Raw genomic sequence first — 25,446 nt, 5'->3', positions numbered from 1 at the left:
ATCCCTAAAATCTGATGACTTTTTCTTTTGTTTTTAAATGAAGACTTTTGTTTAGCAATTACTACTTGAAACTGTTTAGAATGAATACATAAAGATTATTAGGGTACTATTTTCATGGTGAGTATTTTTCAGAGAGTATTTTTGTCATTGCATTTTAGACATCAGATTATTTTTTGCTATATTAAAGTGTGTCCTGGATACAACTTACAGAGAAACTGATTCATTCAAATGTATTTTATGCACACATCCTGCATAAGAAGAATGTTTTTAAGTAGGAAAAAATGTTGTCCGACATCTCAGAACAAAATTTACTTTATTTCTGTATGTTTATGGATCCATCTATTATAGTAGTTCTATATATTATTGAAATGTAAGGATGAATGAATGATTAAATATTTAAGTTTGAGCTATTAATGCCTTGAGATTAAAGACAAGTAACTTATAAAGAAGTACTCTGGAACCCTGATTTGCAAAAGCCTTTGGTTAGTTAATTGATTTAGAGAATATAGACTGTTATTTAAAATTAAAATCCCTAAACTTGGTAAACCAAGAAATTTCCCTAGGTAGTGAGTGATATCTTGGTTTTTGTTATTCCATTTAGGCTTTAGAGAAATTCTGGAGAAAAGGCAAAAAAAATAGCTATCTTTTTTGTGAAATGATAATATAATGTTTATGTTATATAATTTGTATAATGTTTAATATTTTTTGAAATCCATTTTTTTATTCCTATGGTCACAAGTCCTAGTCAAATTAAAGAACTTGTCAGTTTAACATCTCTGTGTGTTCAAAATCAAATGTGTATAATAGTAACTAGTTCAATTTAAATGTATCTTAAACTAAGTGATTTTTCTAATAATAGATTTTGGGAGAAGGAAAAAAATTAAAAATGTGTATTTTGTGTGTGGTTATCTCTTCTGAACTATTTCGTTTGTGCTTTCTGCCAAGAAGCTTTAACTGTATTTGTCAAAAATACTTTTGACTGGCAGTTTATTATATTCTTTTATTATCATAAATGTTAAATCTTTATGGCAGAAATAATGAGTAAAATTTTTAGTTTTAATTAAAGTGAGCCATCTTATTTGAATTAAAAGAAAATCACAATATGTAGGAAGATAATGGTAATTTTCTTGTGAGGGGTTTATTTAAATGACTTTATATATATATATAAAGACTTCTTTAAACCCCATGGTCAAGTGGTTAAGTTCCCACACTCTGCTTCAGTGGCCCAGGTTTTGCCAGTTCGGATCCTGGGTGCGGACATAGCACCACTCATTAGGCCATGTTGAGGTGGCATCCCACATGCCACAACTGGAAGGACCCACAACTATAATATACAACTATGTACTGGGGAATTTGGGGAGAAAAAGCCCCCCAAAAAAAGTTCACTACATATTTGGAACTGAATTTGGGAAAAAAGAATGAGTAAACTTCTAAGAAGGCTTCATTACAGGAAGTCTTTTTTTTGTTGACATTCCCAGACTTCTTAGGAAAATGAGTACTATATTTATATGTTTTTAAAAATACATCTTAAAGTATTGATTCATTTTCTCTTTAGATAAGCCATCACAAAACTCAGAAAATGAACAAAATTCTGTTACCCTGGAAGTCCTGCTTGTGAAAGTTTGCCACAAAAAAAGAAAGGTAACATGTAAAGTGATTCTGGTAGATTAAGTGGAATTAATTTTTAAATTGAATATATTCGTGCATATATATTGTGTTTTTAAACCTTCAAAGCTTTTAAATATGTTGATGGTGGTTTATAAAACTGATAAACCTCTTTTTTCCAACCTCCTGGGTCTTCCTGTTTTTTCTAGTCTGGCTGTAGGTATCTGCATAAAACTCTCTCCTATAGGAGTCTGACAGTGAAGGGAAGAGCCTGTGTTTTAGCATCTTAGGACAGAAGTTCAGTTTCTTCCCTACCACTTCAGTCTCTTAGCTATTTGTTCCAATTGAAATTTTTAAATGGGGCTAAGAGAGAGTTTTTCCCAAAAGGGTTATCTCATAACACTACTTTCAGGCAAAGAAGTTCTGTTGCCAGCATTATCAGCATTAACTTACTGATACATTGCTTCAAATTTTTATTTATAAGATGAAATCATTTCACCATAGAAACAAGTGTTATGGTAGTTAAATTTCATGGGCACCCAACCGAAGCCAACAGAAATACTTTTAGTAGCTTCAAGTTGGTGGGTATGTTAAGAGTAGGAATCACCTGTATAGAGATTCCTATTGCTGATGTTCTCCCCAAATTATAGTAAGGTGATACAGGCTTGAAAACTGTGCTAGAGCATTGGTGTGGAGTGGACTAAGGTTACAGGAGACAGCTGTGTAAGTATATATTAAAGTTAATATATATTAAAAACTTTAAAGTTAAGAAATATCACTCCCACCCAACCCCCACACATGACAAGCAGTGACGTGACAGTTCTTCAAAATATATTATAATTTAGGCAAAAAAATATAACTGTAGTATGATCCTTTTTGTGTTTAAAAAAATAAAAGGTGTAAACATTTTCTTGGGAGGAGATATGCAACCAGCTGCTAATATCAGTCTTCTCTGGAGTGTAAGACCTGGGGGGTAGGGGAGACTCTCTCATTTTATACTGTTTTATAGAGTAGAATTTTGTTTTAGACCTTAAGCATGTATTCTGTTTATTTTAAAAAAGAAGCTACCATAAAATATGTACTGTATTTTCTTGTTATGAAGGTCTTCTGCATCTTCCAGTTTTTCATGTGCTCTTTCAGTATAACTCCAGGTCTATACCGTCATGCACCACATAATGACATTTCAGTCCATGGTGGATTGCATATGTGACAGTGGTCTCATAAGATTAGTACCATATAACCTAGGTGTGTAGAAGGCTATACCATCTAGATTTGTGTGATACACTCTGTGATGTTTGCACAGTGACGAAACTGCCTAACGACGCATTTCTCAGAACGTGTCCCTGTTGTTCAGCAACGCGTGACCGTACCTACAGAACATTACTCATAAGATGATTGATATTGCTACTATTAAACAACATTTTTAAGTATATGAATTTACTGTTTCATAATGTTGACCATGCAGTTATTATAATCATTTTTTTCATGTCTAATGGTCCCATCAACTATTTTGTTTAAGTAGAAAATTTAAGGGAAAAGATTAATTTACATGAGTTTAACATTTTAAGCATGGCTTTAATTCCATATTTCTAATTTAAAACTCTTTCAGATGATCAGCTAAATATTGGATATACTGTATCATTCTTTTCAGTATATTGGAGATATCCTCAATTGTGTTAATATTTGGAATATAGTTATTTTAAATTTTCTTTTTGCTTCATCTCAATTTTCAGAAGTATGGTTAGAATTTTAGCATGCCATTTGGTAATCATGGCCTACACCATGTTTCCTATAACTGTGATTAGAAATTTTTAAATTTTTTAAATTTTTTGTGATTAGAAATTTTATTGTAATTCTTATAATTGCATATGCATAAGTAAATGTAATTTAATAATCTTTTCCTTTGCAGGATGTAAGTTGTCCAATAAGGCAAGTTCCTACAGGTAAAAAGCAGGTGCCTTTGAATCCTGACCTCAATCAAACAAAACCTGGAAATTTCCCGTCCCTTGCAGTTTCCAGTAATGAATTTGAACCTAGTAACAGCCATATGGTGAAGTCTTACTCATTGCTATTTAGAGTGACTCGTCCGGGAAGAAGAGAGTTTAATGGAATGATTAATGGAGAAACCAATGAAAATATTGGTAATTTTTATTTTAATAATGTTACTAGATTTTGTCATTGGAGATTAAGGCAGTCAATGAAAGTGAGTGAACTGGTATATTTTCATAGTATTCATAAATGTGTACAAAGTATTTCTTTTCGAGTTATTTTAGTAACTTATTTAAAACTTTTGCCTTTCCAAGGAATAAAATGGTACGAATCTCTTATAATCTAATTAGATAATTTTATAGTAGGTTGCTGTGGCTCTTAGACTATCGGCTATTGTGCTGTACTACATATTTACTTTGTAAAGTTCTTATTATTACATGATGATATAGTAAAAGAATATATTGAACAGTGGATGGAAAAGACTGATATTTCAAGCTAGTCTCTCAGCAAACAATAAATTCACTCCCCCAACAATTTATTGTAAAAAATTTCATACATAACAGAACAGTTGAAAGAATTTTATAGTGCGTGCCTATCTCTTAGATTCTACACTTAACTTTTTATTATTCCAGCTTAACACATATCTGTCCCTCTATCCTCCCAACAGTTTTGATCCTGCTTTTGAGGTAATCATTCAACCAGCATATAGGTGCTGAGGATACAAAGAATGATCAAAACATTCAGTCCTGTCTTCCAAAGGCTCACAACCTAGAATATGGAGATAGGCATAGAATAAATAATGGCAGCAAAATGATGGGTGGTATAATAGAAGTCTATGTGAACTTCAGTGGAAAAGGACCTTGGAAGAAAAAAAGAGTCTCGAAGTATCCTTTGAAGTTCTTGAAAAGTAACTGAATGAGGAGGATTTTTTTCTCCTTGCCTAGCAAAGAAGATCATTTTAAACAGAAAATAACATTTGCAAGAATGTAGGGTTAGTGTCAACGAATGTCACAAAGTAAGGAACATACACATATAGTAAAAACATAAAATTGAACAGTCAAGTCTGGATATTGCAATTTAAGTGTAATTTGTATCTTATTTGGTACAAATGTAGTATGTTATATTAAGGGACCCTAGGTCATAAATATGACATTTTTGCTTGAATATTTGATTTATGAGAAATGTTTGTCAAATTCAGATGTCAATGAAGAACTTCCAGCTAGAAGAAAACGAAATCGTGAAGATGGGGAAAAGACATTTGTTGCACAAATGACAGTATTTGATAAAAACAGGTAATGTTGATGAACGAATGAGGCTCCCATAATGTTCTAGACATGTTTTTATTCTGAAGCAGAGTATAGTGGTGATGATATTTTTTTGCCTTTGTTTCTCTTTATCCTTATGAATGAAAAAACAAATTTGTAATTTGTCTCATTTCTCTTTATCACATAGAAAGCAACAAACACAGATGAGGAACTCTTTGAATGGCTTAGTTAAGATTGTGTATTTGGCAAGTATTTTCTGAACGTCTGCTGTGTCAGACACTGTCGTAGGCAGTGAGAACGCAATAAAATTCCTGCCTGCGTGAGCTTAGCTTCTAGTGGAGAAAACAGATAACAAACCTCAAAAATTATACCAACTGATGTCACTTAGTGGTGAGTGCTATGAAGAAAAATAAAGAGAATAAATGGTTGCTTTATAGAGACAGCCTCTGGGAGAAAGTGATATTTGAGCAGAGACCTGAATGAAGTGGACCCTGTACAAATCTTGAGATTATGTATTTACTAAAGTTAAGGAAGAAAATTGTGTGAATCATCATTGTGTGGCTCTGTGTGCATTTGGCACAGGGTAGCAAAGAACACTTGGATTTATAATCATCTCTATAGTTTTCATTTGGGAACAAAGCATCTTAGTGCCAGTAAAAGATCTAGGAAGCAAATGCCGCATTCTTTTTTGACCGGATTGGAGGATGAAACCTGTAAGAGGCCATGATTTCTTGTTCTGGGCTGCTCACAGGTAGTTAACACAGTTCACTGTGTCAGGTGTAGGAGAAAGAGCCAAGAAGAGCAACGAGCGCATTTCTTCTACTCTTTAAAAAGTACTAGATTGTTACTTTAATGTAATCACCTGTTAGCCACCAGGTAGAGAAATGTACAAGGCATTTAAAAGGAAAGTGAAGGTGATTAGAAATAGTACCATAGATTTTGGCTACCATATTGTCTTAGAATATATCACTTATTGTCACTTAATATTACTGGGAGAAACCAATATACTGTCTTTTTAAAGTTAGAAATTTGAATGTGGATCAAAGATTTAAATGGAGAACAACAGAAACAAATGTACCAGGAGATAGTGGCTATGTCTGTGGGAGAGGCAGTTAGGATGCGGCACACTAGGCTTCGTCAGGGTTTGTCAATGTGCTTTTTTAGGCAACATGAGGGAGTACGTTGTGTTCTTTTTTAAATTATTTCTACCTTACATATATATTAGTATATTCCTTGTATGTATGAAATATTGCTTTTTATTTAATGAAAAAAGTACCAAGAAGAAACCATGGGAGAATGTTCCTCCAACTTACTTTGAAAATTTCCAAACCTATAAAAAAGTTGAAAGAACAATACAGGTAATTAATACATACCCTTCACCTAGATTCATCAGTTAACATTTTACCACATTTGCTTTATTTGTGTGTATTTTTCTGATGAGCCATTTGAAAGTTAGATTTTGACATGTTACTTCATTCCTCACTCCTAAGCACTTCAGCATGTATCTCCTAAGAACAAGGACATGGCCCTGTGTAACCTCAACACACCCATCATTCACAGGAAATTTAACATACTACGACATATACAATACTCTTTCCCCAATAATATCCTCTACAGGTGTTTCCCACCTCCCTCAAGGATTTTGATCTGTTGCTAGTTGTCAGTTGCCACATCTGTTCGGTCTCCTTCAACTTGGAATACTTCAGCTTTTTTTTTTTTTTTTTTTTTTTTGCCTTTTGCCTTTTATGACACTTTTTTTTAAGTACAGGCCTGTAGTTGTGCAGAATGTCCCTCAATTTGGACTTTTGTGATTGTTTCCTTATGATTAGAGTCAGATTAACTGTTGGACAGGAACACTAATGGTGATCTGTTCTTTGTGTACATCACAGGCACAGGTGATACTAGGTTTGACCACTTGGTTAAAGTGTGGTATTCATCATGTTTGTCCATCGTAACAGCACCTTTTCCTTTCAATTAATTAATATGTAATCTCTGTGGTAATACATGAAACTGGGTAAATGTCCTTTTTCCTCCAACAGCCTTATACCCAATAGTTTAGCATCCATTGGTGATTCTTACTTAAATAAATTATTCCTATAACAGTTGCCAAATGGCAACTTTGTCATTTCTTCCACGTTTATTGGCATTTTGCTGTAAAGAGCATTCCTTCCCTCAGCTTTTTTTTAATCAATATGGATTAATGAATTCCATTTTTATTCAGTCTGTTTTAATCTGTTGATGTTGTTATTCATTTTAATGCTCAAATTGTCCCAAATTTGGTCAGGAGGAGCCTGGCCTATTTTTATTTATTTATTTATTTTTCCTTATTGTCTGGAATAGTAAAATATTCCAGGCTCACACTCTCCTTTTCTTCCCTTTGCTCTGGAATTGGCCATTTCTTCAAGGAGTCTTGGTTCCTTTTAGTAGAGGGAAAGTATTTGCAAGCCAAGATCTGAGAGTTAGATTTGTAAAAATTCTTTTTTATGATCACAGAAAAGTTAAAATCTCTTTAAAGAATGACCAAAATTCAAAAGCAATATAGAAAAAGAATGAAATGTTGAGCAAAATAAAAACCTTCTTCTGAAAACAAAAAAGCCATCATAAGCCAAGTGAAAATAAAAATGACAAGTTGGGGGGAAATTAATTTCAATTCCTACTATAGATTTCTCATTCTTCTAATACAAAAAGGTCATACTAATTAAAAAGAAAAACACCACAGCCCAATATAATCAGCAAGGGATAATAAAAATGTTTATAAAAAAAGAAAATATATGTATATATAATTCTTAATCAGTTAAAAGATAAGACATCTGAATATAAAAGTATACTGAGATGTCATTTATTCACTTACTGGTTTAGCAGAGATCAAAAACTTGATAAATAACTGTTGATGAGGCTGTGGGGAAAAAGAGCCTCCTCATCCATTACAGGTAGGAAAGTTAATTGGATTGTAGCTATCAAATGTACGACCATAAAATAGAGTATTATGTAGCCAGATACATAAGGAAAGCAATCACCTTTTTAAAATATTAAGTTGAATAACTTTGCTGATGTGCTGTCGAAATAGAATAAATTCAAGTAGCACAGCATCACGATAAAAATTCTTAAGTCTCAGAATCATTTGTTGTTGAGCCAGACTTGGGAGACAGACTACCTGGATTCAGCTGCTAGCTCTGGCTCTTTACTGTGTTGTCTTAAGACAAGTTAGTTAACTTCTCTGGCCTCAGTTTCCTCTTCTGAAAAAGAAGTAAAGGCATCTACTTCATAGAGTTGTTGGGAAGATTAAATGAACCATGTAAAATCTTTAAAATAGTGCCTGGCACATAGTAAGCACTCAATAAATGTTAGCTATTATCACCTCACAGAATTTCTCCAAAACTGATGAAGAGAAGCCAGTTTCTTGCTATATACAATTAATTATTGAGCATTGTTGAAGAATCGTGTTTAGGATAGTAATGTTACCAGTGTTTAAAAGTATGGAAGAAATAATATAAACTATATATACACACACACATATGTACATACACATTTAAACTATACTGTGAGTATGGGTATAATTTAATTGATTCTTTGATTCAACCAGTATTTCATTTATTCATTCATCCGTGAAATGTTTATTGAGCACCTATATGTGCCAGGTGCCCCCAGGATCTTGTACTTATCAGAGTCATCTTTATAATCATCAGTTAGTTTCCTGGTCAAGTATAAAAGTCAAGAATTCTAGTTCAAATATTTACAATAGTTAAAAATAACAGGTGTAATTCTTAGTGGTTCCCTAAGGCAAGTATTGTAACACTGTTTTTATCCTATTTTTAAAAATATAAAGCCTGAACACATGCTTTATATTTAATGTTTAAAACTTACCAAGTTTGAGATCTTAGACATATTATACATTAAATGTTTAAAGTTATATCTGAGTAGCTACAGTGATGAAATAATTTTCTAATAATAATAGTTATTAGTGCAAATCATTAAAATTGCTTTTATCAGGAATGGAGTGTAGAAAATCTTGTTGGGTATATAAGTTAGTTTATAAATTTAATAAATGCTTTTTAGTATCAATCTAAAGATGCAGAGTTTGTATACTTACAATAATACACAGGTTACTTTAAAGTGTATGTGTTTGTCTAACAGGCGCTTACAGCTTTTAGATGGGGAATATGAAGTAGCCATGCAGGAAATGGAAGAATGTCCAATAAGCAAGAAAAGAGCAACATGGGAGACTATTCTTGATGGGAAGGTATGGACTACTTAGAAGGTTGAGCACGTTGTAGTTATGAACTCCCATTTTTTATTGATGTTTTCTTCCCCAATTGCAAATTCATGTTGGAAGTAAAGAGTCCTTTGTTTTTATACTTTGAAAAAGTAAAGTAAAAATTACCTAGTCATAGTATATAATGGAAGTCATCGTCCTTGGAGCCAGATTGCCAGGTTCAAATCTCTACTCCTAGCTATGTGGCATCTGGCAGGTGACTTAAATTTTTGTGTCTCAGTTTTCTCATTCTTAAAACGAGGCATAGAATTGATGGATAAAATGAAATGATTAATGAAATATGCTTAGCACCATGCCTGGCATAAAATAAGTGCTCAATAAATGTTAACTGCTCTTTTAAATCCCATTCATACTAACAGCAGGTAACATGATGACTAGTAATAAATTTATCAAGAAATCTGCAGAACTTAGATGAAGCATACTTAAATAACTCTTCTAAGAGACTTAAAAGAATAAATAGGCATGCGTATATTTCTTGGATAGGCAGACTCAACAGAATAACATTGACATTTATTTCTAAATATATTTGGTCAGTGTACCATCACAAGCAAAATCCCAAAAGGATTTTTTTAAGCTTTAACATTAGTCTCAGTTAACCCGGGATATGTAACAATATGAAGGAAAATTATGGAAAATTTCTAAGAACCTTTACTTACCAGATAGTAGAACATAGTGTAAAGTTAAAAGAACTTAAATTGCATGGTATAAGCATAGGAATAGATAAGTAGATCACTGAAGCATAGTCCTGAAATAGTTTCATGTACATTTGGAGTTTAGAATTGGTGTCAGATCTGTGTGGGAAAGATGGACTAACTGTTCATTAATTGTAACAGAACTGGTCTGTAGCCATCTGGAAATAAACTTAGACCTGATGAATTCCAGAAGGCTCATAAACATAAATGTAAAAATTAACATAACTTCAGTGAAAAATGTAGGTGAAAAGTAATATAATCTTGCTATGAGAAAAGACCTTCTGAGTATGATGCAAAAGCTAGAAAGCATAAAATAAAAATGACTGATTAGGGGCCAGCCCGGTGATGCAGTGGTTAAGTTCACACGTTCCGCTTCTCAGCGGCCCGGGGTTCGCTGGTTCGGATCCCCCGTGCGGACATGGCACCGCTTGGCACACCATGCTGTGGTAGGCGTCCCACGTATAAAGTAGAGGAAGATGGGCACGATGTTAGCTCAGGGCCAGGCTTCCTCAGCAAAAAAGAGGACGACTGGCAGTAGTTAGCTCAGGGCTAATCTTCCTCAAAAAAAATTAAAAAAATTAAAATGACGGATTAAAGTGAATCATTTTTTTACTGCAAAAATCTAAAGTTAAAAACAAATGATGGACTGGGGAAAATATTTGTAACATACAAAAGGCTAATATGAATATGTAGTTTTATAAACCAATAAGAAAAAATAATCTAATTAGAAAAGTGAGTAAAGCAGCAAATATAGATTGCCAGCAACCTTTTAAAAAGATGATAAGCCTTATTAGTATTCAACATGCAAACAAAATTAGAGATGCTACTTTTGACTGCTAGCTTGACAACAGTTGAAAAGATTGACGGTTTCTATTTGGAGATGTGAGGACACACTCCCAAATAATGCTTCAGTCTGGGAATAACTTGGTACAGCCTTACTCGAGGGCAGACTGGCAATGTGGGTAAAAATTTAAATTGTGTATATAGTCATTAACAGTTAATTCCAGTTCTACAGTTTTCTCACAAGGTAGTACCTGGTTAACTGAAAAAATGTAGGTAACAGGTCTTGTAAAAATTTTTTAAATAATGAAAAATTGGAAACACCTTAAATCTAAAAAGATAGCCATTTTTAAAAAGGACAATACTGTGACGAGAAGATTTCCATCATTTAATTTTTATATAATAGTATACATACTCCTACTTTTTCTAAAATTAATAATAGTGGTTATCTCCCGGTGATGGGATTTCAAATAATTTTTATTTCTTTATACTTATCTACAGTGTTTGAATTTTCTGCAGGTATTTATTATCTTTATGTTTTAAATTTCTTATTTAAAGTTTATCCATGAAACAATAAGGATTATATATATGAGTTGTTGGTTTTTCACAAGAAATTGTTTGGGGCAATATGAAATGGGCATCCTTTTAAATCAGATCATATATATTTGCTTCTTTTTATTTTTTTTAATGTTTTTGTGAGGAAGATTAGTCCTGAGCTAACATCCACCACCAATCCTCCTTTTTTTGGTGAGGAAGATTGGCCCTGAGCTAACATCTGTGCCCATCTTCCTCTATTTTGTATGTGGGGTGCCTCCCACAGCATGGCTTGATAAGCGGTTGTGTAGGTCTGCTGCTAGGATCTGAACCTGCCAACCCCGGCCTGCCGAAGCGGACTGTGTGAACTTAACCACTACACTCCCAGGCTTGCCCCTAGATTTGCTTCTTTTTAAAAGCTCTGGTATTCTTTTAAATAAATGTCTCAACTAACTAAACCAATGCCACTTTTAATGGATAATTGTTATTTTAATCTTTTTTACATTTTCAAAAATGTTGTAGTGAATATACACGTACATGTATCTTTTTGAATTGCAAGTATTTTTATAAGATAAATTCCTAAATATGGACTTATTGCGTCAAAACCAGTTTATATGATCACACTTTTACCTCATTCCAGTCTAAAATTATAGTTTTAAGAGGATTATTTATAATAAAGATGTAGAAGGAATTTCAGCTTGTATGGCAGTGAACAGGAGCCCATTGAAGGTTTCTATAAAAAAGGCTAGCATGAAAGCAGTCTTTAAGGAGATAATTTAGTCTCCTGTATATGGATTGAGAAGTGAAAACTGGAAGCAGGGAGAGCAGCTGGGATACTGTAGTAAAAAGGTAGTAAGGATCTTTACTAGGTGATTATATAAGAGAAACAAAGGGAAAAATAGGGGTCAGATGTAATTCTAAAATTTTTAACTGAGGGTCACTACTAGAATGATAATGCTGGAAACAAAAATAATTGTACCTGGGAAGGAAAGAAAAGAATAGATTCACATTTAAGATATTTTAGTTCAAGTGACATGGATATCATTCAAGTGGCTTTGTCCAAGAGACAGTTGGGAGATATACAGGTTTAGAGCTTAGTATAAAGAATGGAGAATCAATTTGGGATCATCAGCCTAATAGGTAAGTCCTTGAGGTTGAGTGAGCGAGTGGGGCAGATAGCTAAATGTTAGCTAGGAATTAAGGAGACCAAAAGAAGAGTTATCTTTTAAGTGATGATAGGTGAAGGAGGAAAGCCAAGATAGTTCAGCAGTCGTCAATGAAGCTGAGAGAAATCAAGGAAAATTACTAATTGCTATAACTGTTCAGTTTACACAAAGAAAGCGTATTGGTCATCCAAGAGAGGTTGCAAGGTGGCAGGCTTTGGGTACCACGGTTTTTGTGTTTTGTTGTTTCTCAAGACACTTTTAGTTGGTTACCAATATATAACAATGGGAACATTTCCCATGAGAACTTGGGTTTCTGACTTCTTTTGAAAAATCTGAAAATCTGGCTGTACTGGGCCTGTGTTTGCACATATCACAATTGCTGATTAGCTGCTGCCTCTCTTCGACAGCCTGAGCTCTCCAGTACTACAGGCTCGTCTGTGCCATACATTGACCTTACTTGCCTGGCCATCCCTGGAGGTGTTTTGGGTTTTCAAGGAAAAAATCTGTTGATTTAGATCAAATCCACACTAACTTATCATAATAAATATGTATTTTTTTATTCCTACAGTTTCTTTCAATTCATTCTATGAAATCTTCACTCTTTTCATGTCTTTTCTTTTTCAGAGGCTGCCTCCATTTGAAACATTTTCTCAGGGACCTACGTTGCAGTTCACTCTTCGCTGGACAGGAGAGACCAATGATAAATCCACAGCTCCTATTGCCAAGCCTCTTGCCACTAGAAATTCAGAGAGTCTCCATCAAGAAAACAAGCCTGGTTCAGTTAAACCTACTCAAACTATTGGTGAGAAAACATTGCTGTCAAAGTAATGCTCTGCAGAGTTAGGACTTAGGCTTTAGATTAATTTGTTTGTCTTTTGCTCCAATAATAATTCTTTGGGAAATATTGACTTATTAAGACAGACAAATTATGAGCAATGGTAAATTAACATTCTCCTATATTAAATGTAAAGTTTTGTGTTGAAGTACTGATCAGCAGTCCATTATCCAAAACCTCTGTGCCAGATGTGTCTGGGAATTTTTTGGGTTTTTTTCAATTTTAGAAGCGTGATATAGAAGATAGCATATATGCTATGTATCATATAACACCTCCAAATGAGGTCTCTAGATAGCCTCATGTCAATTTAAGACAACTTTTTCTACTAAATAAATTTGCCTCAAACTCATGAGAAAACAATTGGTTTTCAGAGCTTTTTAGATTTTGGAATTGCAGGTATTAAGGGCTTTTGCACTGTGTGCTTTTTATAATTCACATAAAAATTTGTGTATGTTGTAGAACTGAATTCAGTATTTCAGAGGGTTTTTACAATTTTAGGGCTGGAAGAGGATCATCATAACCTGAATTTTACCAGGTTAAATTTCACAGTAAACTTTTAAGTGAAAAAACATTGACAGATGTAGTTAGCTCTGCTGATTTAAGGCTCTGGTTGCAGTGTTCTGTCATTTTGTATCTGCCTGATAGGAACACTGCTCTTGACCTGAAAGCATCCATGTGTTTTTATCTAAGTCTGTTTAAAGAAGGCAGAAGGCTTAAGACAGCTGTCTTTGACATTGACCACTCATGTCCATTCCTTGTGTGCAAGTCACTGTTAAGAGTCAGATTAAAGAGAAAGAAATGGCCTACATCAGGGGAAAGATTTCCCAAATAAACTGTGGTCTGGGCACTTCTCAGAATACTCTGCAGCAAGTCAAATAGGTAAAAGAGTTTCAAAGAAACTGAGAAAAAAAGTTATGTATAAAATTATATGATGTGTAAAGAAATATACTAAAATTATTAACAGTAACTATCTTTTGGATTTGGAGTGATAGCAATACAATAATTTTTAGTTTAATTTCTGTTAAACCAACACTTAGTGGATCTCTGCTTACAGTTGTGCACTGGGAATACAAAGACCAATCACAACTACACACTGACCTCAGAGTGCTTGAAACAGTATATAGTGACATATAGTGACTGCGTGGAATTACTTGGGGTTGCTTTTATAATGGTTTAGGACAGAAGAGGTTTTTAAAGGAAAAAAATGGCTCCTGCTGATATTCAAACCTTAATATCTGATTAGAGGTGCTGATTAAGGATCGTTCCCATGATCATCAGTTGAGAGTGAGACAAAGATTCTATTAAATACCACAAGTAGAATTCTGTGAAACTTTCAGTGTTTAATTATTTTCGCAAGATCTGTTATTTCACTTTTTAGAAGGAAGTATTTGTATTAAATATAAAAGTATTTATTTTCAGCTGTTAAAGAATCATTGACTACAGATCTACAAACAAGAAAAGAAAAAGATACTTCAAATGAAAACCGACAAAAATTAAGAATATTTTATCAGGTAAACAAAGCTGACTCTTCTTTTTTAAGTAATCATGAAATGCCTTTGTTTTGCATGTTACATCTGAAATATTTTGGCATATTTAAATAAGAAGAATGTCTCTAATTTGATTTTCCTTTTAAATTGTTTTAACTATTTTTAAAAGGTGATATTGAAAATAAAATATGTTGAGATGTGTAAATTGGAGATTTGCTTTTTTTGCTTTTTGTTATTTTAAAGTTCCTTTATAACAACAATACAAGACAACAAACTGAAGCAAGAGATGACCTTCATTGCCCTTGGTGCACTCTGAACTGCCGCAAACTTTATAGTTTACTCAAGCATCTTAAACTCTGCCATAGCAGATTTATCTTCAATTATGTTGTAAGTAACTTTTCATTTTTTTCTTACCAATAATATACTATACATTATAACAGTCTGACTTTCAAAAATTGTACTTTGTACAAAATACCAAAATTTCTGCATTAGATGGATGCTATACACATGAACTACAATGAATGATTCAAAGTTTACATATATTTGCATAGTATACCTATATAGATACTCACATAATCCCCAGACCAACTCTTTGAATTAAGTTGCAGTTTCCTTATTCTTGCTCAGACAAGAAATAATTTGTACAAAGTTACCAAGCCAGTAAATGGCACAGCCAGGATTTTAACACAAATCTTTTTGACTCCAGGTCTTCTGACTTCCTCTGCACCATGCCAGTATTCCTGGCTCATTTTAGTTTTCAAAACATTAAGAACCCACAAGTACTTTTTAATTAATTAAATTGGAGGGATAGGTATTTGGGGTAGGATAATTAGTATTTTTATTTCCTAAACACCTTGCCATTTTTGTTACAGTATCATCCAAAAGGTGCTAGGATAGATGTTTCTATCAACGAGTGTTACGATGGCTCCTATGCAGGAAATCCTCAGGATATTCACCGCCAGCCGGGATTTGCTTTTAGTCGTAATGGACCAGTAAAGAGAACGCCTATCACACACATTCTAGTGTGCAGGTAGGTATAAAGGTCATACAACAAAAGTTTATTCTCTGACTTTTATTGATGATGTTGGAGGAACAAAAGGGAGCCAGACAAAGCCACTATTTAGGTGGGAATCGTTATTTCAGTATTAGCTAAGTCTCTGGGGGGTATACTGCTTTATAACCCTCCCCAGCTCCTCTTTCTACAGGGGTTTTCTCACTTCCTTTTTGTAGCTTTTCCTTGTGTTTTACATGTTAATGTCATTACTGCTGCAGGAGGGGGATTAAAGAACTCTCCAGTGGAAGTTTGTGTGCGCTTATCTAGGTAAAAACTTGTAAGAAAGGAATATACTCTATTTGGCTGGTGTGAAATATAAAGAACCATATTCTTGTCACTTAATATTACATCAGCATTTCTTTTCATTAGGCCAAAACGAACAAAAGCAAGCATGTCTGAATTTCTCGAATCCGAAGATGGAGAAGTGGAACAGCAACGAACATACAGTAGTGGACACAATCGTCTGTATTTCCATAGTGATACTTGTTTACCTCTCCGTCCACAAGAAATGGAAGTAGATAGTGAAGATGAAAAAGATCCTGAATGGCTAAGAGAAAAAACGATTACAGTAATTATTATTATCTTTATTGACAGTGACTTTAGAATTTTATGATTAAATGATTTCTATTTGAAAACTTGTTTCATATGAATTAAACTTTTGACTTAGTGTAAAGGAGTTTTTTCTAAATTAAGAAATTCAAGAATCCACAAATTTTTTTTTTTAAAGATTTTATTTTTCCTTTTTCTCCCCAAAGCACCCCTGTACATAGTTGTGTACTTTTAGTGTGGGTCCTTCTAGTTGTGACATGTGGGATGCTGCCTCAGCATGGCCTGATGAGCGGTGCCATGTCTGCGCCCAGTTTTCTTTTTTTTTTTTAATCTTTATTTTATTTTTGTGTGTGTGAGAGGAAGATTGGCCCTGAACTAATATCCATTGCCAATCTTGCTCTTTTTTGCTTGAGGAAGATTGTCGCTAACATCTGTGCCAGTCGCCGAACCGGCGAAACCCTGGGCTGCTGCAGCGGAGCTTGCAAACTTAACCACTTGGCCATGGGGCCAGCCCCAAGAATCCACAATTTTTGTAATGTGTCACTTAAATAATTACCACGTAATGGAAATACAGATTTTCTTCTTATGATACTGTATTTTTCTTTTTCATTTTATTCATTGGTAACTGTTTCATAACTTAGGATTTCCCTTTTAAAAGTACTAAAATAGAAGTTGTTTTTAAGAAACATTGCCACTTTGCTGTATAAATAAGTTATTTTTAGTTACAAAAAATTCTCTTTTTGGCATTATTACATTTTTTTCTTAGAAATACCAATTGTATTTATTCTGCATTTAATAGATATTTTTTCTTTTTTTCGTTTTTAGCAAATTGAGGAATTTTCTGATGTTAATGAAGGAGAGAAAGAAGTGATGAAACTATGGAATCTCCATGTCATGAAGCATGGGTAGGGTATTTCTAAATTTAAATACTGCATTTCCTTTTATGCTCTTTTTGCTGCTTCACATTCTATAAATCTACCCGTGTTCAAATGTATTTAAAATTCTGTTAAAGTCTGTCCTAAGAGTTATCCTAATCCAAATTATTATAATTGCAGAAAGGAAAATGATAATGTTCAAAGAATGTGTAAGCAAGGTGCAAGTTCCATCTAATAGTAGGTTTTTATTTTTAAAATAAGTCTTTTTTCTTTTTAATGACCCAGTTTTCTTTACTTTTTTTTGTGAGGAAGATTGTTGCTGAGCTAACATCTGTGCCAGTCTTCCTCCATTTTATGTGAGATGCCACGACAGCATGGCTTACCAAGCGGTGCTAGGTCCACGCCCAGGATCCAAACCTATGAACCCTGGACCACCGAAGCGGAGTGCATGAACTTCACCACTATGACCACTGGGCTGGCCCCAGTTTTCATTCTTTTTTTTTTTTTATTTTTATTTTTGTGTGTGTGAGAGGAAGATTGGCCCTGAGCTAATATCCATTGCCAATCTTGCTCTTTTTTGCTTGAGGAAGATTGTCGCTAACATCTGTGCCAGTCTTCCTCTATTTTATGTGGGATGCTGCCAGTGTGGCTTGACGAGTGGTGCTAGGTCTGTGCCTGGGATCCAAATCAGTCAACTCTGGGCTGCTAAAGCAGAGCGCACGAACTTAACCACTGTGCCACTGGGCTGGACCCCAGTTTTCATTCTTTTTATTGCCAGGGAATACAAAAATAATATGCTATGTGCTACATGCTAGAAATCCTGAAAATTACTTATCACAGTTACTACCACAATTTTTTTAAATTGCATAATTATTCAGAATAAAATATAAGTAGCTTTTCTGATTTCTTGTTACTGTTTCATAGAGGTCAAGATAGAACAATCCTTAGTTCTCGTGCCTTTGTGGCTAAAAGTATGCTCGAAAGCATTGTTTTTCCTCAGGTCTGTCTCCTTCCCTGTATGAACTATTTACTTGTCAATACACATACTTTTTCTTCTCTACCTTATTATTAGATCCTTATGTAAGGTCTTCTTCCATAGCACAAGCATCCAAGGTTTTTTCATTTATAGATAAGTAAAATAAATGGGAGGGGACACTTTTGTTTCCTAACTCTTGGAGAGTAAAGAGGAGTTGGTGCAGAAGTTCTAGTCCAGATGGCTGGGTGCATGGCCCCTAAGCTTTTTTTTGTATACTGCCTTGAGCTAAGAATAGCGTTCACATTTTTAGTGGGTTGTAAAAAAGAAAAAAGAGGAAGATGACAGAGATCACATAGACTTGCAAAGCCTAAATATTGCAAAGCCTAAAATATTTACTGTCTAGCCTTTTATAGAAAACGTTCGCCTGGTCCCTGATCGAGTCATTAAACCTCAGTTATGGTAAAGTATGTATGTAGAGACTTGGGTTAAATCTATTTTTCTTTTTGTCCTGACATGCCAGTTTCAAGATAGAATTTTGGTCAAATTACTTCATTGAGTTTCGTTTTAATTCCTTGATCCAAATCTGTTAGCATAACAACTATTGAGGTTCATTATGTACTGGCATTATAAAGTGGCAGGTAGTTGGGTAAGGTATTTGTGTTTCTAAAAATCTGCAGGCAGGCCTTATGGACTCTGTTGGACTCTCAGTTTCAGTGGGTGACTAAGCAGCCATTCTCCTATTTGGTTCTCAAATTTTATTCACTGTATATGCACTCTACTCGCTTTCCACCAACACAGCTACACTGTACCACATTTGATGTGACATCTTCATTTTTTCAAAGATTTACCATGAGCTGAAAATGTAGAGAAACACTGCTTCTGAAATAGGAAATTATTGTCAAGATTACAGGAGAGAATAAAGGGGATAGTTAGGGTGTGTGTAAAATGTTAATGAAAGTGGTGCTGGCAAGAGAAAATATTTTATACTTTAATACTGCTGTATGTAATTTCGTTAGGAAAAACAGAAATGACATTTGTTTAAGCTCTGGTTAAATTAAATCTCTTTAAATTTCTAAAATGGTGAGCTCACGCAGGTGATTGAATCTCAGAGTCACCATAGTTTACTACTTGTTAAATCATCACTTACTGGATTTGGGTATAGTCCTCCTGTTCTATAATAGTTATCACTGTTGCATTTGACAAAAATGGTTTGTATCGCTATTGATGTTTTGTGTTGTTTTTATTAAATAGGTTTATTGCTGACAATCAAATGAATCATGCCTGTATGCTGTTTGTAGAAAACTATGGACAGAAAATAATTAAGAAGAATTTATGTCGAAACTTCATGCTTCATCTAGTCAGCATGCATGACTTTAATCTTATTAGCATAATGTCAATAGATAAAGCTGTTACCAAGCTCCGTGAAATGCAGCAAAAATTAGAAAAAGGAGAATCTGCTTCCCCTGCAAATGAAGAAATCACTGAAGAACAAAATGGGACAGCAAACGGATTTAGTGACATTAACTCAAAAGAGAAAGCTTTGGAAACAGACGGTGTCTCAGGGGTTTCAAAACAGAGCAAAAAGCAAAAACTCTGAAAAGAAAAGGCCTAACCCCATGTTATGGACAAACACTGAAATTGCATTCTAGGGAATTCAGCCTCTAGGAAGAGTTTTGTTTCTGTTTTTCATCATAAGTTCCAAACAGGCACTGTTAGATGAAGTAAATGATTTCAACAAGGATATTTTTATCAGGGTTCTACTTCACTTCATTATGCAGATTAGATATATATCAGTTTTATTGATGTCATTAAAACATTCTCTAGTTTGAGCATGAAAAGCAATACTTCAAAGAAAGTATTTTTAACTTCAACAGTTGTCTTATGAAATATATTGAATTGATAATCTGGAAGTTATTTCATATATTTAAATTATGTTTTTTGCATTGTGACTGGCCGTTTTTCTACTTTGTAATTGTGAGACATTTTCTTGGGGAGGGAAAATTGGAATGTGATTCCCTTTTTTAAAAATTGAAGATTTTTTGTGAAATTATGTTGCATTATTATTTGCAATCAAACCTTGATCCTTGATTTTGAAATCATTTTATCAATTTGGAATGAAAAATTACAATGTAAGATATTTTGCATTATATAAGTTCATTTTACAATTTTAAAATAGCACTTCTTCATCTTAGGCCTGTTTGAGAAGATGTTAATTTTTCAAATTGTCAACAGTGAAGGGTCATGTTGGTTTATAAGGTTACTGACCATTTGTTTTTATGTGGATAATTTTAGTGCATTGCTCACCCAGTATATTTTTTAAACTTGAACATTTTGCTGTTTTTGTTTTATCAATTAGGTAATCACATGGAAAATTCAGCTGTCCACATCTTTTCATTAGGATTGTAAACCAAGGGAAGAATGAGTTTGAGATTTTCAAGATGCCACTTTGAGGGAGGAAATGTTCTATAAAAATGAACCAGAAAATGTTGGAACTTTTTTTCTTTGCAAGGATGTCTTTGTAATGTATTTCATGATTAGAATATCCAATACAGATAAGCTGACTTGAATCGTTTTGAGCAATTTTGCCCTGTGTTATGTGTTTTCTGCACATATTTGCAGTTGGATTTTCTCCAACAGAAAGTGGTTTCACTACTGGCACATTTACAAGCACCAATAGGTTTCTATTCCAGCTCCAAGCACTGTGGTTGAGCAACATCACCTCGATTTTTTATTCTCCTTAAAGATAATTGCATTTTCATATTCTTTATTTATAAAGGATCAATGCTGCTGTAAATACAGGTATTTTTAATTTTTTTATTTCATTCCACCACCATCAGATGCAGTTCCCTATTTTGTTTAATGAAGGGATATATAAGCTTTCTAATGGTGTCTTCAGAAATTTATAAAATGTAAATACTGATTTGATTGGTCTTTAAGATGTGTTTAACTGTGAGGCTATTTAACTAATAGTGTGGATGTGATTTGTCATCCAGTATTAAGTTCTTAGTCATTGATTTTTGTGTTAAAAAATAGGAAGGAGGGAAACTGCAGCTTTCATTACAGACTCCTTGATTGGTGAGCTCTCCAAATGCAGAGTTACAGTGAACTCGGATCATGCCTCTGGACAGTGGACCTCGAGCATTTCTCTCGGGCTTTAATTTGCTAAAGCTGTGCACATATGTAAAAATAGATTATTTTAGGGGAGATGTAGGTGTAGAATTATTGCTTATGTCATTTCTTAAGCAGCTATGCTCTTAATGCTTAAAAGAAGGCTAGCACCGTTTGCACAAAAAGTTGGTGATTCCCTCCCCCAAATAGTAATGAAATTACTTCTGTTGAGTAAACTTTTTATGTCATCTTATAATAAAAGCTGAAAAAAATCCCTTTGTTTCTATTTATAAAAAAAATGCTTTTCTATATGTACCCTTGATAAGAGATTTTGAAGAAATCATGTAAGATGGTAAAACATTTGAATGGTACAGTAGATGTAAAAAAAAAATTCAGTTTAAAAGAACGTTTGTTTTTACATTAAATGTTTATTTGAAATCAAATGATTTTGTACATAAAGTTCAATAATATAAAAGCTGTATTGTTTTGTTTTTATTAATATTATGATGCATTGTTAATCCATGCAGTAAACCTTTGGCTTGGCTAGGATGAAGAGCCAGAAGAGTACACCCATCGGGCAGAGCTCCCAGAAACTGAGAAGAAAGTTCATGTGAACTCCTGCTTTGCTTCTAGTAACATCAGCTGCAACTAGTATATTATTTGTGGTAATACAGAAAAAATATTTTTCAGTTTATAGTTCAGAGTAATGTCAATATTAGTTAGCCTAATACCTACACATCTTTGGTTGTGGATTTTTTCTTTTTAATGAAAAAGAATTTATCTTGGCCTTTACAAAGCTCATAGACTAGGGGCTGGCCCCATGGCCAAGTGGTTTAAGTTCTGTGCACTCTACTTTGGTGGCCCAGGTTCCCGGGGTTCGGATCCTGTGTGGACCTACTCCACTCATCAGCCATGCTGTGGAGGCATCCCACATACAAAGAATAGAGGAAGACTGGCACAGATGTTAGCTCAGGGCTAATCTTCATCACCGAAAAAAAAAAAAACCTCATAGACTAGAGTGGGCTATGAAAACTATAAAGTAAAATGGTATATTGTATAATAAAATTACATACTACATTCTATGAGGTCAGTAGTTGTTGAAGTTAACTCTAGAAGAGTTGGGGAAAACACTACAGAAGAGTTGACAATTCAGTTGTTCTTGCTTTATTTATTAGTAATAGCTTGTTGCCTCTACACATGTTGCTTTTAATTGAGTGCCCCTCTTTGCTTCCCAAGTTCGCTATAAGGATTTCTTTCAAGCACTCGTCACCTTTTCATTAGACTGCTAAGTCAGTCTCACTGACCTTAGTACTGCCTAATGGCCTTAGTTGGTGCTCAGATATTTGGTGACGTGATGACATGAACTGAGAGCTCTATGTGCCATGCTAAGGGTTTGGATTTTAGGCTCTAGGAAGCATTTGGAGATTTACTGCACAGATGACACAAAATAACTGTTTCACGTGAGCCAGGGCTCTTAAGAATTTGGGAGGGGAGAAGCCCTACACTGGGAAGCTACTGTAATAGTGCAGGTGAAAGATCAACCACTAGAATACTGCCTGTTGTGAAGTCAGTGCCTGAGAAGTAACTGTTGGCTGGTGATGCAGTACAAAGGAATAAAAATGAACTAATACGCAGAGTGAGAAGCCAAAAGGAGTTTCAAACAGGAAGTAGTAGTCCCATAACACACTGGAAATGAATAAGATGGCAACTTCAAGGGAGTTAGGTGATAGAAAACAGGTTTAATGCATTTAGTAAAAGGAAAATGAGTTGGAGAAGTTTATCACAAAGAGTATGCGGAAAATGGGGCAAGAGGGAGACAGTAAAAGGAAGAATTCTGGGGAGTGGATGTGAAGGTTGAGCATGATTGTGAACTGAGAGGACGAGGAGAGAGAAGACCAAAGCCAAAAGTTACCAAAAAAAGGAAGGAATGAAATCAAGAACACAGATGTAACCTGCTAAAGATGAAAGTTTGCTAGTAACACTGGTGGCAAGAAATAGGGAAATGGGCACTTGACGTTTCTAGTGGGAAAATAAGTTGGTACGACTCTAAAGAGAGTAATGTAGTGCTTCCTATTAAAATCACTATGCATTTAACCTTTACCCTAACAATTCCATCTTTAGGAATTTCTCTACAGATAAACTGAAATGTGTAAAATGACAATTGTTACCAGTGTTGAAAATAGCAGATTAGATGCAAGTCATCAGTAGGTGACTGGTTATATAAGTAATTGTACATCCATGTAAGTAGAATACTATGCAGCCATGAAAAAGAGATCAGGAAGGTGTTTTTGTGGAACAAATGCCAAGATATAACTTAAAAGGTAGAGAACAGTTTCTAGTGTGCTTCCATTTTTTAAAAAAATTTAAAAAATTAATATGTGCCCTCTTTTTTTTTGCTGAAGATTTGCCCCAAGCTAACATTTGTGCCAGTCTTCCTCTATTTTGTATGTGGGTTGCTACCACAGCATGGCCACCAACGAGTGGTTTAGGTCTGCACCCAGCAAATGAACCTGGGCTGCTGAAGCAGAGCATGCAGCACTTAACCACTAGGCAACGGGGCTGGTCCCCTAGTATGTGCCCTATTTGCTTGGGTAATAGGATATGTCTAAAAGGATACACAGAAACAACTGCTTTCCGGAGATAGCTAAAGAAAAGGATGATGAGGAAGAGGATTTTCACTGCTATTTTGAAACATCTAAATGTACTACCTATTTTTTGTTTTTGTAGTTCTTAGATTCAAAAATTAAATCTAAAAAAATAGAAAAGGGAGTTCAAAGAGATGATTTCTCACTGGGAACCTGGTAGAATGGCTAAGTGCCCAGCACAGAACTTGGAACACAGTAAATTTGTACTGAATTAAGTAAAAAAAGGAAGTTCACTGTCAAAAATAGTTTCAAAAACATTCAATTTATATCTTCTCTTTGTTAAAGTAATCTAATTAGCATGCTGTTCCTAGAAAAGAGGAAATACATGAGGTTTTGTTAATTACACCAAGTACCATATTAAAGCAGAGATCTTATCACTAATGGTTCCCCATTGTTGACAGAGTAAAAATCATGCTCTTCCTCCTTGATCTTCATCTATCCTTCCAGTCTTACCTCTCATGTATGCATTCTCCTTCCCAGCCAAGTGGAGTACCGGGCACAGCAGCACTTAAGTACACCCCGTACACTCTGGTGCTCTCAGTATGGAGTCTACAATGCAATTTCTGGAGCATCTTCTGTTCCTATGTACTATATCCTACAAGTGTAAAGTTGATTTTTAAGGGATAAAAATTCACTCAACTACATTCTTAGACAAACGTTAAGATTGGGATGAATCACTTTATGAAGCTGGTCCTAGGGAACAAGATTGATATCTCCTGGACTGCTGTATTTTATCTACTGTCGTCCCCATTTCTGACTACCATCCTATCCACATGGCAAAGCTTTAGCCACCTGCAGGCACACCATCCCCTGGAATCCTATTTGTGTCCAAGCTACCCCATCCTTTTTCAGAATGCAATAAGCTTCCACCTGCTCTTCTAGCACGCTACCACGAGCAGCCATTCGATCATCTACTGAGTACGTGCCAGCACTCGTCCGAAGCAGCAGGGATGGAAGTTGGGTAAGACTCAGATCTTGTTTCAAGGATTCTCTCAAGCCTCCTGGGTCAAAACACGGTCACTTTACTTCTTCCTTCTCCTGTCCCTAAACAGGCATGTGTCTCTGCGGTAGATTTATGGCTTCTTACTCCAGAGAAAGGATGGAGTTATACAGGTATCACAATAAAAGTTTTTTATATCTTGACACTTAACTTTATGAAGCACCCAGTACAGTAGCTGGAATGTAACAGCGGTCCCATAAATCTTAGCTCCCTCCTTCTTCACTAATCCAACGGAGGTTTTCTTCGGAGCGGATTCTAAGTTAGTCCTATTTCTCTTTTTATTTGGGGAGCTGGTTCTTCTGTGAGGACTTTCAGGAGAAGGACTGTGGTTGCCCTGTGGGTAATTCGGCTTACGGAGCCTTATTTATTTATTAGATACTTACTGAGTACCCACTATGGCTTTTACCTTAGTTAGGCATGAAGATGCAAAGATGAATGAGCCAGACATTGTTCCTGTCCTTGTGAATTTTAAACTCCAGAAAGGGAGACACTCATGTTTCAGGAAACCACGTTTCAAAGTGTCTAATCCCAAATTAGTGTTCTGGGGACAGAGGGCAGCGTGGACACAGGGTCGTGAGATGGACGAATTGATAGTTCACAGACCTGGTTTGAA

The 25,446-nt window shown here is 34.7% G+C and overlaps 1 protein-coding gene across 3 annotated transcripts in view; it reads left to right on the top strand.

The window, feature by feature from the left end:
* Nucleotides 1–21,663, top strand: part of SUZ12 (SUZ12 polycomb repressive complex 2 subunit) — a 40,136-nt gene extending 18,473 nt beyond the window's left edge. For 2 of the 3 annotated variants that reach the window (XM_001918336.6, XM_023653047.2), the window contains 11 exons: nt 1,556–1,641; nt 3,515–3,746; nt 4,793–4,886; nt 8,994–9,099; nt 12,929–13,106; nt 14,559–14,650; nt 14,870–15,013; nt 15,499–15,656; nt 16,050–16,248; nt 17,055–17,134; nt 19,332–21,663. In XM_001918336.6, the coding sequence (XP_001918371.2) occupies nt 1,556–1,641; nt 3,515–3,746; nt 4,793–4,886; nt 8,994–9,099; nt 12,929–13,106; nt 14,559–14,650; nt 14,870–15,013; nt 15,499–15,656; nt 16,050–16,248; nt 17,055–17,134; nt 19,332–19,677 (1,715 nt within the window). In that variant the 3' untranslated portion in view covers nt 19,678–21,663. Of the gene's footprint in view, nt 1–1,555; nt 1,642–3,514; nt 3,747–4,792; nt 4,887–8,993; nt 9,100–12,928; nt 13,107–14,558; nt 14,651–14,869; nt 15,014–15,498; nt 15,657–16,049; nt 16,249–17,054; nt 17,135–17,416 lie in introns of all 3 variants that reach the window. The other variant, XM_070227690.1, reaches the window with a different exon arrangement.
* Nucleotides 21,664–25,446: the final 3,783 nt, after the last annotated feature.

This window comes from Equus caballus, chromosome 11, assembly GCF_041296265.1.
Source record: "Equus caballus isolate H_3958 breed thoroughbred chromosome 11, TB-T2T, whole genome shotgun sequence".
NCBI classification, from domain to species: Eukaryota; Metazoa; Chordata; class Mammalia; order Perissodactyla; family Equidae; genus Equus; species Equus caballus.
Note: the sequence above shows the minus strand (reverse complement) of the source record. Positions and strands in the feature narration are given on the sequence as shown.